The sequence below is a fragment of the Euprymna scolopes genome, chromosome 40 (genome assembly GCF_053919585.1).
Source record: "Euprymna scolopes isolate OS-2025 chromosome 40, ASM5391958v1, whole genome shotgun sequence".
NCBI lineage: Eukaryota > Metazoa > Mollusca > Cephalopoda > Sepiida > Sepiolidae > Euprymna > Euprymna scolopes.
This window is the reverse complement of record NC_136521.1, coordinates 3,692,424-3,705,694: the sequence shown is the minus strand read 5'-3', so window position 1 is coordinate 3,705,694 and position 13,271 is coordinate 3,692,424. Positions and strand designations below refer to the sequence as shown.

The window sequence follows — 13,271 nt, the reverse complement described above, 5'->3', positions numbered from 1 at the left end:
CAGGCAAACAGGCAGAGGGATGCTATATTTCGTCGATGGTACAGAGGCTGAAGCTTGGATGGCAGTTCTTTTAACGCCTAAATTGACAGATTTTTTAAAAAAAGAAAATAATTTTCAACATTGGATTTATATGATTTTAATATTTGAATTGAATGCATCTATTAAATATATTATAATCCACCAATTTAATGAGGTTATATAAAGTCTGGCCGCATAATGAACTGATTGAAAGGACTTATGTACAGATCGTCGTAAATTATAAGTATTGAAGGCGCCATAATCCTTTTTTGTTTTAAAATTTTATCTGTGCACAGATATTTCGAACAGTTTTAAAACTGAACAAATTATTTAATTATTTTGCATTTTTGAAGTGCAACAAAGTTCTATGGACATTTTTAAAACACAGAGAATAATAAAGATTTGAACTTACATCGTAGTTGCTGCAGTTGCCTTCTCCACCAAAACCGTAGTCGTTCATGTTGTACTGTGGAAAAAGAAAAAGAAATGAAACAGTGGTTGTTAGATAAATCGATAGATATATAAACATAAGATTTCATGTAGAAGACATAAGATTCAGATACTGATAGAAGTACGTAACCAAGCACGGAATATCTAGATAAACATTACAGATTATGTAAAAACATCAGGTGATGATCGCAGTGCTACGTGTATTAATGACGTCATCATAGGAATAGTGGTTTCGAGGCATGTACAGTTTTCAGTTAGAGTTGAGTCGTCGGAGATAGGAATTAGAGTTGAGGAGCTGACCGTTCGTAATGGCTCGAAGTACCCAGGAGAGAGTTAGCAGACTCTCGAAAATGCACCACCATATGTATTATCTATTCTTTGCGACCTGTCCTTCGCAGGCCAGCAAAGTGTCTTAGTGTGGCAGGACCCGTAGATCGATTTCGCAACCCGGTTTATATATGGCCGCTTCGTCGATCTGCCGTGCGCTAGAAGCAAAAAACCTCATTCACAAAACAAACAACACAACTCAGTTCTTCGTTTTCACTGATTAATTTCCAAAAAGAAGAAAAGAATTACATACATAAATATATACACTTGTACAATGCAGATTCATTAACGTCTAACTCCCAGAGTATATTATCAGATAGCTTCTCCGATTTAGCGGTGAGGTTTTGGAAGCGAGAGCAGAGAGGGTGTGACGACTCTTTACAAGTTGATATACAGTGTCAGATTCTCGTTTTCGGCTCTGTCCTCCGTTAATATACTCAGGAAAGGGGTGAGCCGGGGTTGTTCCCTGGACCAATCAAACTTAACAGCGTCATCCCAGGGAAAGCCCTCTCCCACGAATGCACCTGTGGAATTGCAGGCTGTTTTCTGATGAACCCTGGCGTCATGCCCATAACCTCGGTCATGGTAGCTGTACTCAAAGACTAAGCATTTTTCCTCTAACCGACAACGAAATGATGTTTTCGTTACATCTCTCAAAGTGACATTGGGTTGTCGCTTTTCATAAAACAACGAAATTTATAAATCCAATCTTTCTCTCAGCAGGGTCTTTTGCCTTCACCCGGGCACACAAATGATAATTAAAGAATAAAAATCATATCTGCTCCAGTGCTTCAGGAGTCTAAGCCTCCCCTCAGTGAGGAACCCAATCGCATCCTGGGACGGTCACGTCACATCCTCACTTGTATTTTTAAGACCACGAGTTGAAAACAATTAAGGTGAATTATATTTCTCATCATTACAGTTTCTTGTGTAGTTGGTCCGGGCAACGCCAAGTAACCCGACCGATTATTATTATGATTGTTCCTATTTACAATGCCTTCCCACGGGACAGAGTTAGACACCAGGGTCGTTTTTTAACGTGGAGAAAAGGAACAAAAATAAAAATTGTCTCAGTCGTGAAGGATATCTCTTCCACTGAGAGAGAACAAGAAATTGAAGTGCAGCATCTTAAGAACAGATGCTACACTTTGATGTATTTATTTGCTCCCCCACTGAGCAAATTAGGCACAAGGCCGATTTTTAAAGTAAGGAGTGAAGGGGAAATGGGAACCAACTCCCCGGGGAGTAGGGGAGCTGGATAGTGACAATTGGTATGAAGGGTTGCCCCTACATTGACCAAGGTCTTATATGTGGGGTTTCCCCCACATCTGGTCTTTGCTTGCAGTATCTGCCGGAACAGATGGTATTTATTTGCTCCCCACCGAGCAAATTAGGCACAAGGCCAATTTTTTAATGTGAGGAGTGAAGGGAGGGGGAAGGGAAAAGGGGACCAGCTCCCGAGAGGTGGGAAATGGGAGCTGGTTAATGGTCAGGCATGTGGGGTTGCCCCCACATATGGTCTTTGCTAGTCATAGCTAGTCATAGCTAGTCATAGCTTGCAGCATCTGTCGGAACAGATGGTATTTATTTGCTCCCCCACCGAGCAAATTAGGCACAAGGCCAATTTTTAATGTGAGGAGTGAAGGGAGGGGGAAGGGAAAAAAGGGGACCAACTCCCGAGAGGTGGGAAATGGGAGCTGGTTAAAGGTCAGGCATGTGGGGTTGCCCCTACATCTGGTCTTTGCTAGTCATAGCTTGCAGTATCTGTCGGAACAGATACTACACTTTGATCTTGTCCCGAAGGCCAAGTTGGTATTTATTTGCTCCCCCACCGAGCAAATTAGGAACAAGGCCAATTTTTAATGTGAGGAGTGAAGGGAGGGGGAAGGGAAAAAGGGGACCAGCTCCCGAGAGGTGGGAAATGGGAGCTGGTTAAAGGTCAGGTATGTGGAGTTGCCCCCACATCTGGTCTTTGCTTGCAGTATCTGTTCCGACAGATACTACACTTTGATCTGTGCCCGAAGGCCAAGTTACTTATTATGATTGTTATTGATGTTGTAAAATAGAATGTTAGGAAAAAGGTATCAAGGCGAAAAGTGTGTTAGGATAGAAATATTTGAATTATAAATGAAAAGGAATGTTAGTTTTCATAACTAACACAAACGGAAATGTTAGCGAGATAAACAAGTGTACATGACAGTCATAAGTGATACGTGTTGATGACGTCATTAGAAGGGAGTTATTTTGTATACATGGGTTTTAGTAAATTAGTGGTTAAAGCTTGAAGGAGACAAACAGCGAGTTAAGCCGAGGCCACCGAGAGGAAGAAGGCCTGTTAACTGAAAAATGCCTGCAAGCAATGTAGGTAAGATTTGTCAAATTATCACTGTTGATACTATATGAGGGCATTTTTAAAAAGAGCATTAAAACATGTTATAAATAAAATAAAGCAACTCAATTCGATTAATAATCAAACTAAACTTTATCTCTATATAAATAAAATGAACTCATTTTTTCCCGTCTGATTTTGACCTTAATAGGATTAAAAAATCAAGATATTTCATGCAAATATAATATGCACAAACGGCAGAACAATATCTGAGGTGTGTTATAGGCTTATTATTTCTCAAATTCCTCGATAATCTTAGATTTCTATACTTTTTCTGCTGAGAAGTCACGGCCAAAATCGGTTAAGATCAATGGAAGTGGTAAAATATTTTCTCTCTTATAAATTCCTCCTCCCCCTGCCACCACTTAACACCGTTTGGGGATCGTTCACAAGGAACAGTTGAGAAGAGAACACCGGTTTGGCTTCATAGTTCTTTCATGTGAAGTTATTTAAAATCACTAAACTAAGCTGAAGTGCTCTGTGGCGTAGTGGTTAGCGTGCTGGTCAATTCACATTATATTTTCACGTTCGCGCCGACCTACCGTAGTCGTTTTTTTTTTTCTAAACAACTGGAATGGACTTTTCTTGGTGGCCGAACTGTTAACGTTGCAGATGTTTTTTTGTTTTTTTTTCACACTTTATTTTCCTACTTTTACTCATGACTCCGGGTTTGATCCTTCCTACTTACCTACCATAACATTTTTTAAAACTCCTCCCCCCCGTCCCGGAAACAAACACTCGGGCAACGCCGGGTATCCCCGCTAGTTCAATATAAAATATAAATATTATTTATGTTAAAATTACAAAATTTTAAAAGCAATATAATACTGATAAAACTGAATTATGAATTTAGGGAACAAACAATTAACGAAACATATTAAACACAAACGATTCTTGGCCTTCGGAAGAAGATCACAGTGTAGTATCTGTTCTACTGCTATACTTCGCCTTTTCTGTTCTCAATCGGTGCAGGAGAAATCCATGACTGAGACAATTTTTATTTTTGTTCCTATCCAGAGTGCTCTTTATTGGGGAGCTGGATTTTTTCCCACAAGATTATATGTTAAAATAATACAGAACTTATATTTAGAAGGGGAGTTTTATTCAGTTAGTGGTTAGAGCTTGAAGGAGACAAACAGTGAGTTAAGCCGACCTGTCGTAATAGCTCGGAGCAGCCAGGGGAGAGAGGGGAGATAACGTCTATTAAATGTAAAGGACGTAGGACCTGCATGCAGCTTTCCAATGGGGGAAACATCAGTAATAAAGTTGCTGAAAAGACAACCCGAGATTTCTTGATTCATTAGGATGAATCTTCTTTGCAGCTTTCCGTCAAACAATACCCTGTTTCGCCTGTTGGCTGATGTAAATCCCCAGAGAACTGTTATCCGTCCCATTTGCGTGCGTGATCCCCCTCTGGTGTTGCATGTGAGATGACGCCACAAAAATAGTGAAGAAATGATGAATGTGAGAAGCGTGAAAGGCCAACACTGCCTTCAAATTTTCACCAAATTTCAGAAAAATCTAATGGATGGAGCAAAAGTTATGGGGTAAAAAGTGTCATTTTTTGCAATTTTGGGGCATTTGTGGCCCCTTGTAAGCTCTTGGAAACACCAAATACCAGTGAGAATTGACAAACGGCGCAGTTTCACGCCTTAAGACATGTATATTTGAATTCAGCACCATGGAAAACCACTATATAGATATACATATCAAGTTTTTGAGTGATACGAAAAAAGAGCTCCAAAAACGCATTTTTTTTAGCTCTAAAAATCCCAGAAGGATGCGAACCAGAATTTTGTCAGGGCCACCGATACTGGATTTATATTAAGAACAATGGGCTCCACATTTTGACCAAGTTTCAGAAAAAATCTAATGGATGGATCAAAAGTTATGGGGGAAAACGTGTCATTTTGGCCATTTGGGGGCATTTTTGGCCTCTTTTGAGCCCCTGGAAATCTTCGTAATAAAACTTTTTTTTACTGTGTACATTTATTTAATGAAATACAATTTGTGGCAACATTTCAGAAAAAAGTAATGCACGGTTATGTGGCAATCGTCCGGACTAACGGAAGCACGGACGCACGGAAGCACGAAGGCACGGAAGCACGGACACACGGACGCCACTGAAAACATAGGTCCCTCTCCGATAAATCGGGGGACCGATATATTTTATATTGAAACTATTTGCTAGCGTCTTTACTAAAAACAAAAGAAAACAATAAAAAAACAAAACGAAAAACATAAAACATTTCGTTTTTACGCAAACTGTCCAGAAAATTCCGAGGATAGCGCGGTGCTTATTCTGTATAAACACCAACATTAAACCGAAACGAAAACATACCTTTACAACATTATCTCCTTTGAAACAAAGTTTATAATGAAAGAATAAAATAAAACAGGTCAACTGGAAACAATGCTGTGATAAGTGCTATTCCCAATAGGTTACCCGTTTAGTACTGACCAGGATCAACGTCGCTTAACTATAGTTAAATGTATAAAACACTCACCCTGAAGCGTCCGTTCCTCCAGTGGTAGTACCTCATGTAATCGTGCATGATTTCATAGAAGCAATCGCTGATGTAGTCACACCTGAACATGTCCATGGGGCTCTTGGGGTAGAAATCTGCAAGAAGATCAAATTCACAAGTAAATAGCTTTCATCTATACACAACGTCTAACTTTCATATATACTCACACGCATATATATATACACACATTTATATACACATATATACACATACATATACACATATATATACATATGTATATGCATATATATATATACATATATACACATACATATACACATATATATATACATATATATATATATACATATACATATATGATGATGATGATTGCAACGTCTTGTCAGACGAGTGCCACTCCCTCAGACATTTAAAATCCATGAGCCCAAATGCCTGAGGGAGTATCTATACAAATATGATGTTACAGAGTCTTAGCTTTGTACGACAGCTAAGTCTCTCTCTCGGTTCAAAATGTTGAGATCCAGCAACAAGCAAGAGCAAGATAGCCAGCAACAAATTAAACTGCAGACCAGCTTAATGCGGGTAATGGTCTTCCGCTTTATGTTTTTTTTAAATACACATATATACACATACACATATATATACACACATACACATATATATACATACACATATATACACACATACATATATATATATATCCATACACACATATATATTTACACTGCTGATCAAAAATTTAAGACCACTTAAAAATCTTTAAAAAGAAACTTTTTTAAGAATAGATTTTAAACTCTTCCGACTTAAGGTTACTAATACTACAATCTAAAAGGTTATAAAATCTAATAAGAATTGTAAGTAATATTGTATTTTAAGCTATGAATTTATTTTAAAGTTAAGAATTAAAAATTAGGCAACATATTAGTTAAAATGATTATGTTTTCGAACTAGGAAACCTGGTAGAATTCATTTGCTAAAATAGAGTCGCTGAACTTGATTTATTCGTTGATATAAATGAAGGTTAAATATTAAAACATTTGTCTTAAGTAATATTCACACTGAAAGTCACACTGACAACAGCAAAATAAATAAATTAACAGGTAGCCATGTTTTCCATTTAACCCGAGATAACGTTTTTATGTACATTCCGAGAGGAAGAGAGATAGAAAAACGCATATACTCGATACATATACAGATTAAAGGAAAGATAACTCTCAGTTATTCAAAAAGCTTATATCATTAAAAAAAAAAGTAACAGTTCATCAAAGAATAAAGCAAGTACAAGTACAAGGGAGAGAACTCTTACAATTTTCACAGTATTAAACTGATTTTAATCGATAATTTCAAATAATGGAATAATGTATCGCGATTTTTATACGATTTTTTTCAATAATATTTTGAGCTCCGATCTTACAATAATAAATGACTTACTGTATTCGCGGGCCAAGTACCTGCAAATGGCCATAGTTTCGGGCATCATGTCACCATTGTCCATCTGCATACAAGGAAGGTAGTTGCAAGGGAAATCTGGAAGAGGTAAAAACAAAGAAAAAGAATAATATGGCTACAACGTCTTTTTTAAATCATGTTCAACCCTTACAAAGCACATCGCCATTTGGACGTAAGGGTCCACTATTTGGGGCCATGTCTAGGAAAGATTAACAAGACATTAGTTTATGTTACATTTAAACTTCTGCATATCAGTACAGCTGCTAGAGGGAAGTAACGCTTTCCAGTATTTAGGGACATCAACAGTGAAGGGGTGAGATCTTATTGCTAAGCGGGTTTGTCGGGGATATGTACGTCGAGGGGATACAAGTGAAGCAAGTTCATCAGAACACATTCCATTAAAATATTTGTAAAACAGGCAGAGTGATGCAACATTGCGGCGATGGGACAGGGGCTGAAGCTTAGTTGATAAAGTGGGACCGATTAGATTGACATCTCTTTTTGGACTTTATCTAAGAGGGAGAGACAAGTGGTAGATGCACCAGCCCAAATATGCCAACAATATTCCATGGTATGCCATGGTGGTCTTGTAAAGGTATTGGATACTACTCATACTTTCTCTACAAATAACATATTTTAACACCATGTTTGCTTCCGGACGGTGACTAGCAATATTCGTTTTGTTAATTAAAAAATGTTGAGGTAAATACTTCATTTATTCAAATGTTTAAGCTTCAAATGTATTATATAACTGTACTCATATTGATGACGTACGAAGCTTCAAATGTATTATATAACTGTACTAATATTGATGACGTACGAAGCTTCAAATGTATTATATAACTGTACTAATATTGATGACGTACGAAGCTTCAAATGTATTATATAACTGTACTCATATTGATGACGTACGAAGCTTCAAATGTATTATATAACTGTACTAATATTGATGACGTACGAAGCTTCAAATGTATTATATAACTGTACTCATATTGATGACGTACGAAGCTTCAAATGTATTATATAACTGTACTAATATTGATGACGTACGAAGCTTCAAATGTATTATATAATTGTACTAATATTGATGACGTACGAAGCTTCAAATGTATTATATAATTGTACTAATATTGATGACGTACGAAGCTTCAAATGTATTATATAATTGTACTAATATTGATGACGTACGAAGCTTCAAATGTATTATATAATTGTACTCATATTGATGACGTACGAAGCTTCAAATGTATTATATAACTGTACTAATATTGATGACGTACGAAGCTTAAAATGTATTATATAACTGTACTAATATTGATGACGTACGAAGCTTCAAATGTATTATATAACTGTACTAATATTGATGACGTACGAAGCTTCAAATGTATTATATAATTGTACTAATATTGATGACGTACGAAGCTTCAAATGTATTATATAATTGTACTAATATTGATGACGTACGAAGCTTCAAATGTATTATATAATTGTACTAATATTGATGACGTACGAAGCTTCAAATGTATTATATAATTGTACTCATATTGATGACGTACGAAGCTTCAAATGTATTATATAACTGTACTAATATTGATGACGTACGAAGCTTCAAATGTATTATATAACTGTACTAATATTGATGACGTACGAAGCTTCAAATGTATTATATAACTGTACTAATATTGATGACGTACGAAGCTTCAAATGTATTATATAACTGTACTAATATTGATGACGTACGAAGCTTCAAATGTATTATATAACTGTTCTAATATTGATGACGTACGAAGCTTCAAATGTATTATATAACTGTACTAATATTGATGACGTACGAAGCTTCAAATGTATTATATAACTGTACTAATATTGATGACGTACGAAGCTTCAAATGTATTATATAACTGTACTAATATTGATGACGTACGAAGCTTCAAATGTATTATATAACTGTTCTAATATTGATGACGTACGAAGCTTCAAATGTATTATATAACTGTACTAATATTGATGACGTACGAAGCTTCAAATGTATTATATAACTGTACTAATATTGATGACGTACGAAGCTTCAAATGTATTATATAACTGTACTAATATTGATGACGTACGAAGCTTAAAATGTATTATATAATTGTACTAATATTGATGACGTACGAAGCTTAAAATGTATTATATAATTGTACTAATATTGATGACGTACGAAGCTTCAAATGTATTATATAACTGTACTAATATTGATGACGTACGAAGCTTCAAATGTATTATATAATTGTACTAATATTGATGACGTACGAAGCTTCAAATGTATTATATAATTGTACTAATATTAGTGACGTACGAAGCTTCAAATGTATTATATAATTGTACTAATATTGATGACGTACGAAGCTTCAAATGTATTATATAATTGTACTCATATTGATGACGTACGAAGCTTCAAATGTATTATATAACTGTACTAATATTGATGACGTACGAAGCTTAAAATGTATTATATAACTGTACTAATATTGATGACGTACGAAGCTTCAAATGTATTATATAACTGTACTAATATTGATGACGTACGAAGCTTCAAATGTATTATATAATTGTACTAATATTGATGACGTACGAAGCTTCAAATGTATTATATAATTGTACTAATATTGATGACGTACGAAGCTTCAAATGTATTATATAATTGTACTAATATTGATGACGTACGAAGCTTCAAATGTATTATATAATTGTACTCATATTGATGACGTACGAAGCTTCAAATGTATTATATAACTGTACTAATATTGATGACGTACGAAGCTTCAAATGTATTATATAACTGTACTAATATTGATGACGTACGAAGCTTCAAATGTATTATATAACTGTACTAATATTGATGACGTACGAAGCTTCAAATGTATTATATAACTGTACTAATATTGATGACGTACGAAGCTTCAAATGTATTATATAACTGTTCTAATATTGATGACGTACGAAGCTTCAAATGTATTATATAACTGTACTAATATTGATGACGTACGAAGCTTCAAATGTATTATATAACTGTACTAATATTGATGACGTACGAAGCTTCAAATGTATTATATAACTGTACTAATATTGATGACGTACGAAGCTTCAAATGTATTATATAACTGTTCTAATATTGATGACGTACGAAGCTTCAAATGTATTATATAACTGTACTAATATTGATGACGTACGAAGCTTCAAATGTATTATATAACTGTACTAATATTGATGACGTACGAAGCTTCAAATGTATTATATAACTGTACTAATATTGATGACGTACGAAGCTTAAAATGTATTATATAATTGTACTAATATTGATGACGTACGAAGCTTAAAATGTATTATATAATTGTACTAATATTGATGACGTACGAAGCTTCAAATGTATTATATAACTGTACTAATATTGATGACGTACGAAGCTTCAAATGTATTATATAACTGTACTAATATTGATGACGTACGAAGCTTCAAATGTATTATATAGTTGTACTAATATTGATGACGTACGAAGCTTCAAATGTATTATATAATTGTACTAATATTGATGACGTACGAAGCTTAAAATGTATTATATAATTGTACTAATATTGATGACGTACGAAGCTTCAAATGTATTATATAACTGTACTAATATTGATGACGTACGAAGCTTCAAATGTATTATATAACTGTACTAATATTGATGACGTACGAAGCTTCAAATGTATTATATAATTGTACTAATATTGATGACGTACGAAGCTTAAAATGTATTATATAATTGTACTAATATTGATGACGTACGAAGCTTCAAATGTATTATATAATTGTACTAATATTGATGACGTACGAAGCTTAAAATGTATTATATAATTGTACTAATATTGATGACGTACGAAGCTTCAAATGTATTATATAACTGTACTAATATTGATGACGTACGAAGCTTCAAATGTATTATATAACTGTACTAATATTGATGACGTACGAAGCTTAAAATGTATTATATAATTGTACTAATATTGATGACGTACGAAGCTTCAAATGTATTATATAATTGTACTAATATTGATGACGTACGAAGCTTCAAATGTATTATATAACTGTACTAATATTGATGACGTACGAAGCTTCAAATGTATTATATAACTGTACTAATATTGATGACGTACGAAGCTTAAAATGTATTATATAATTGTACTAATATTGATGACGTACGAAGCTTCAAATGTATTATATAATTGTACTAATATTGATGACGTACGAAGCTTCAAATGTATTATATAACTGTACTAATATTGATGACGTACGAAGCTTCAAATGTATTATATAACTGTACTAATATTGATGACGTACGAAGCTTAAAATGTATTATATAATTGTACTAATATTGATGACGTACGAAGCTTCAAATGTATTATATAATTGTACTAATATTGATGACGTACGAAGCTTCAAATGTATTATATAACTGTACTAATATTGATGACGTACGAAGCTTCAAATGTATTATATAACTGTACTAATATTGATGACGTACGAAGCTTAAAATGTATTATATAATTGTACTAATATTGATGACGTACGAAGCTTCAAATGTATTATATAACTGTACTAATATTGATGACGTACGAAGCTTAAAATGTATTATATAACTGTACTAATATTGATGACGTACGAAGCTTCAAATGTATTATATAACTGTACTAATATTGATGACGTACGAAGCTTCAAATGTATTATATAACTGTACTAATATTGATGACGTACGAAGCTTAAAATGTATTATATAATTGTACTAATATTGATGACGTACGAAGCTTAAAATGTATTATATAACTGTACTAATATTGATGACGTACGAAGCTTAAAATGTATTATATAATTGTACTAATATTGATGACGTACGAAGCTTCAAATGTATTATATAATTGTACTAATATTGATGACGTACGAAGCTTCAAATGTATTATATAACTGTACTAATATTGATGACGTACGAAGCTTCAAATGTATTATATAACTGTACTAATATTGATGACGTACGAAGCTTAAAATGTATTATATAATTGTACTAATATTGATGACGTACGAAGCTTAAAATGTATTATATAACTGTACTAATATTGATGACGTACGAAGCTTAAAATGTATTATATAACTGTACTAATATTGATGACGTACGAAGCTTAAAATGTATTATATAACTGTACTAATATTGATGACGTACGAAGCTTAAAATGTATTATATAACTGTACTAATATTGATGACGTACGAAGCTTAAAATGTATTATATAACTGTACTAATATTGATGACGTACGAAGCTTCAAATGTATTATATAATTGTACTAATATTGATGACGTACGAAGCTTCAAATGTATTATATAACTGTACTAATATTGATGACGTACGAAGCTTCAAATGTATTATATAACTGTACTAATATTGATGACGTACGAAGCTTAAAATGTATTATATAATTGTACTAATATTGATGACGTACGAAGCTTAAAATGTATTATATAACTGTACTAATATTGATGACGTACGAAGCTTAAAATGTATTATATAACTGTACTAATATTGATGACGTACGAAGCTTCAAATGTATTATATAACTGTACTAATATTGATGACGTACGAAGCTTCAAATGTATTATATAACTGTACTAATATTGATGACGTACGAAGCTTAAAATGTATTATATAATTGTACTAATATTGATGACGTACGAAGCTTAAAATGTATTATATAACTGTACTAATATTGATGACGTACGAAGCTTAAAATGTATTATATAATTGTACTAATATTGATGACGTACGAAGCTTCAAATGTATTATATAATTGTACTAATATTGATGACGTACGAAGCTTCAAATGTATTATATAACTGTACTAATATTGATGACGTACGAAGCTTCAAATGTATTATATAACTGTACTAATATTGATGACGTACGAAGCTTAAAATGTATTATATAATTGTACTAATATTGATGACGTACGAAGCTTAAAATGTATTATATAACTGTACTAATATTGATGACGTACGAAGCTTAAAATGTATTATATAACTGTACTAATATTGATGACGTACGAAGCTTAAAATGTATTATATAACTGTACTAATATTGAT

General features: G+C 33.4%; 1 protein-coding gene across 1 annotated transcript in view; it reads right to left on the bottom strand.

The window, feature by feature from the left end:
- Positions 1-13,271, bottom strand: part of LOC145265298 (S-crystallin SL20-1-like) — a 31,663-nt gene that overhangs the window by 4,925 nt on the left and 13,467 nt on the right. The window contains exons 2-4 of the mRNA XM_080121075.1: positions 7,105-7,200; positions 5,692-5,807; positions 431-484 (exon numbers count right to left, since the gene is read on the bottom strand). Coding sequence (XP_079977201.1) covers positions 431-484; positions 5,692-5,807; positions 7,105-7,200 — 266 coding nt within the window. The remainder of the gene's footprint in view (positions 1-430; positions 485-5,691; positions 5,808-7,104; positions 7,201-13,271) is intronic.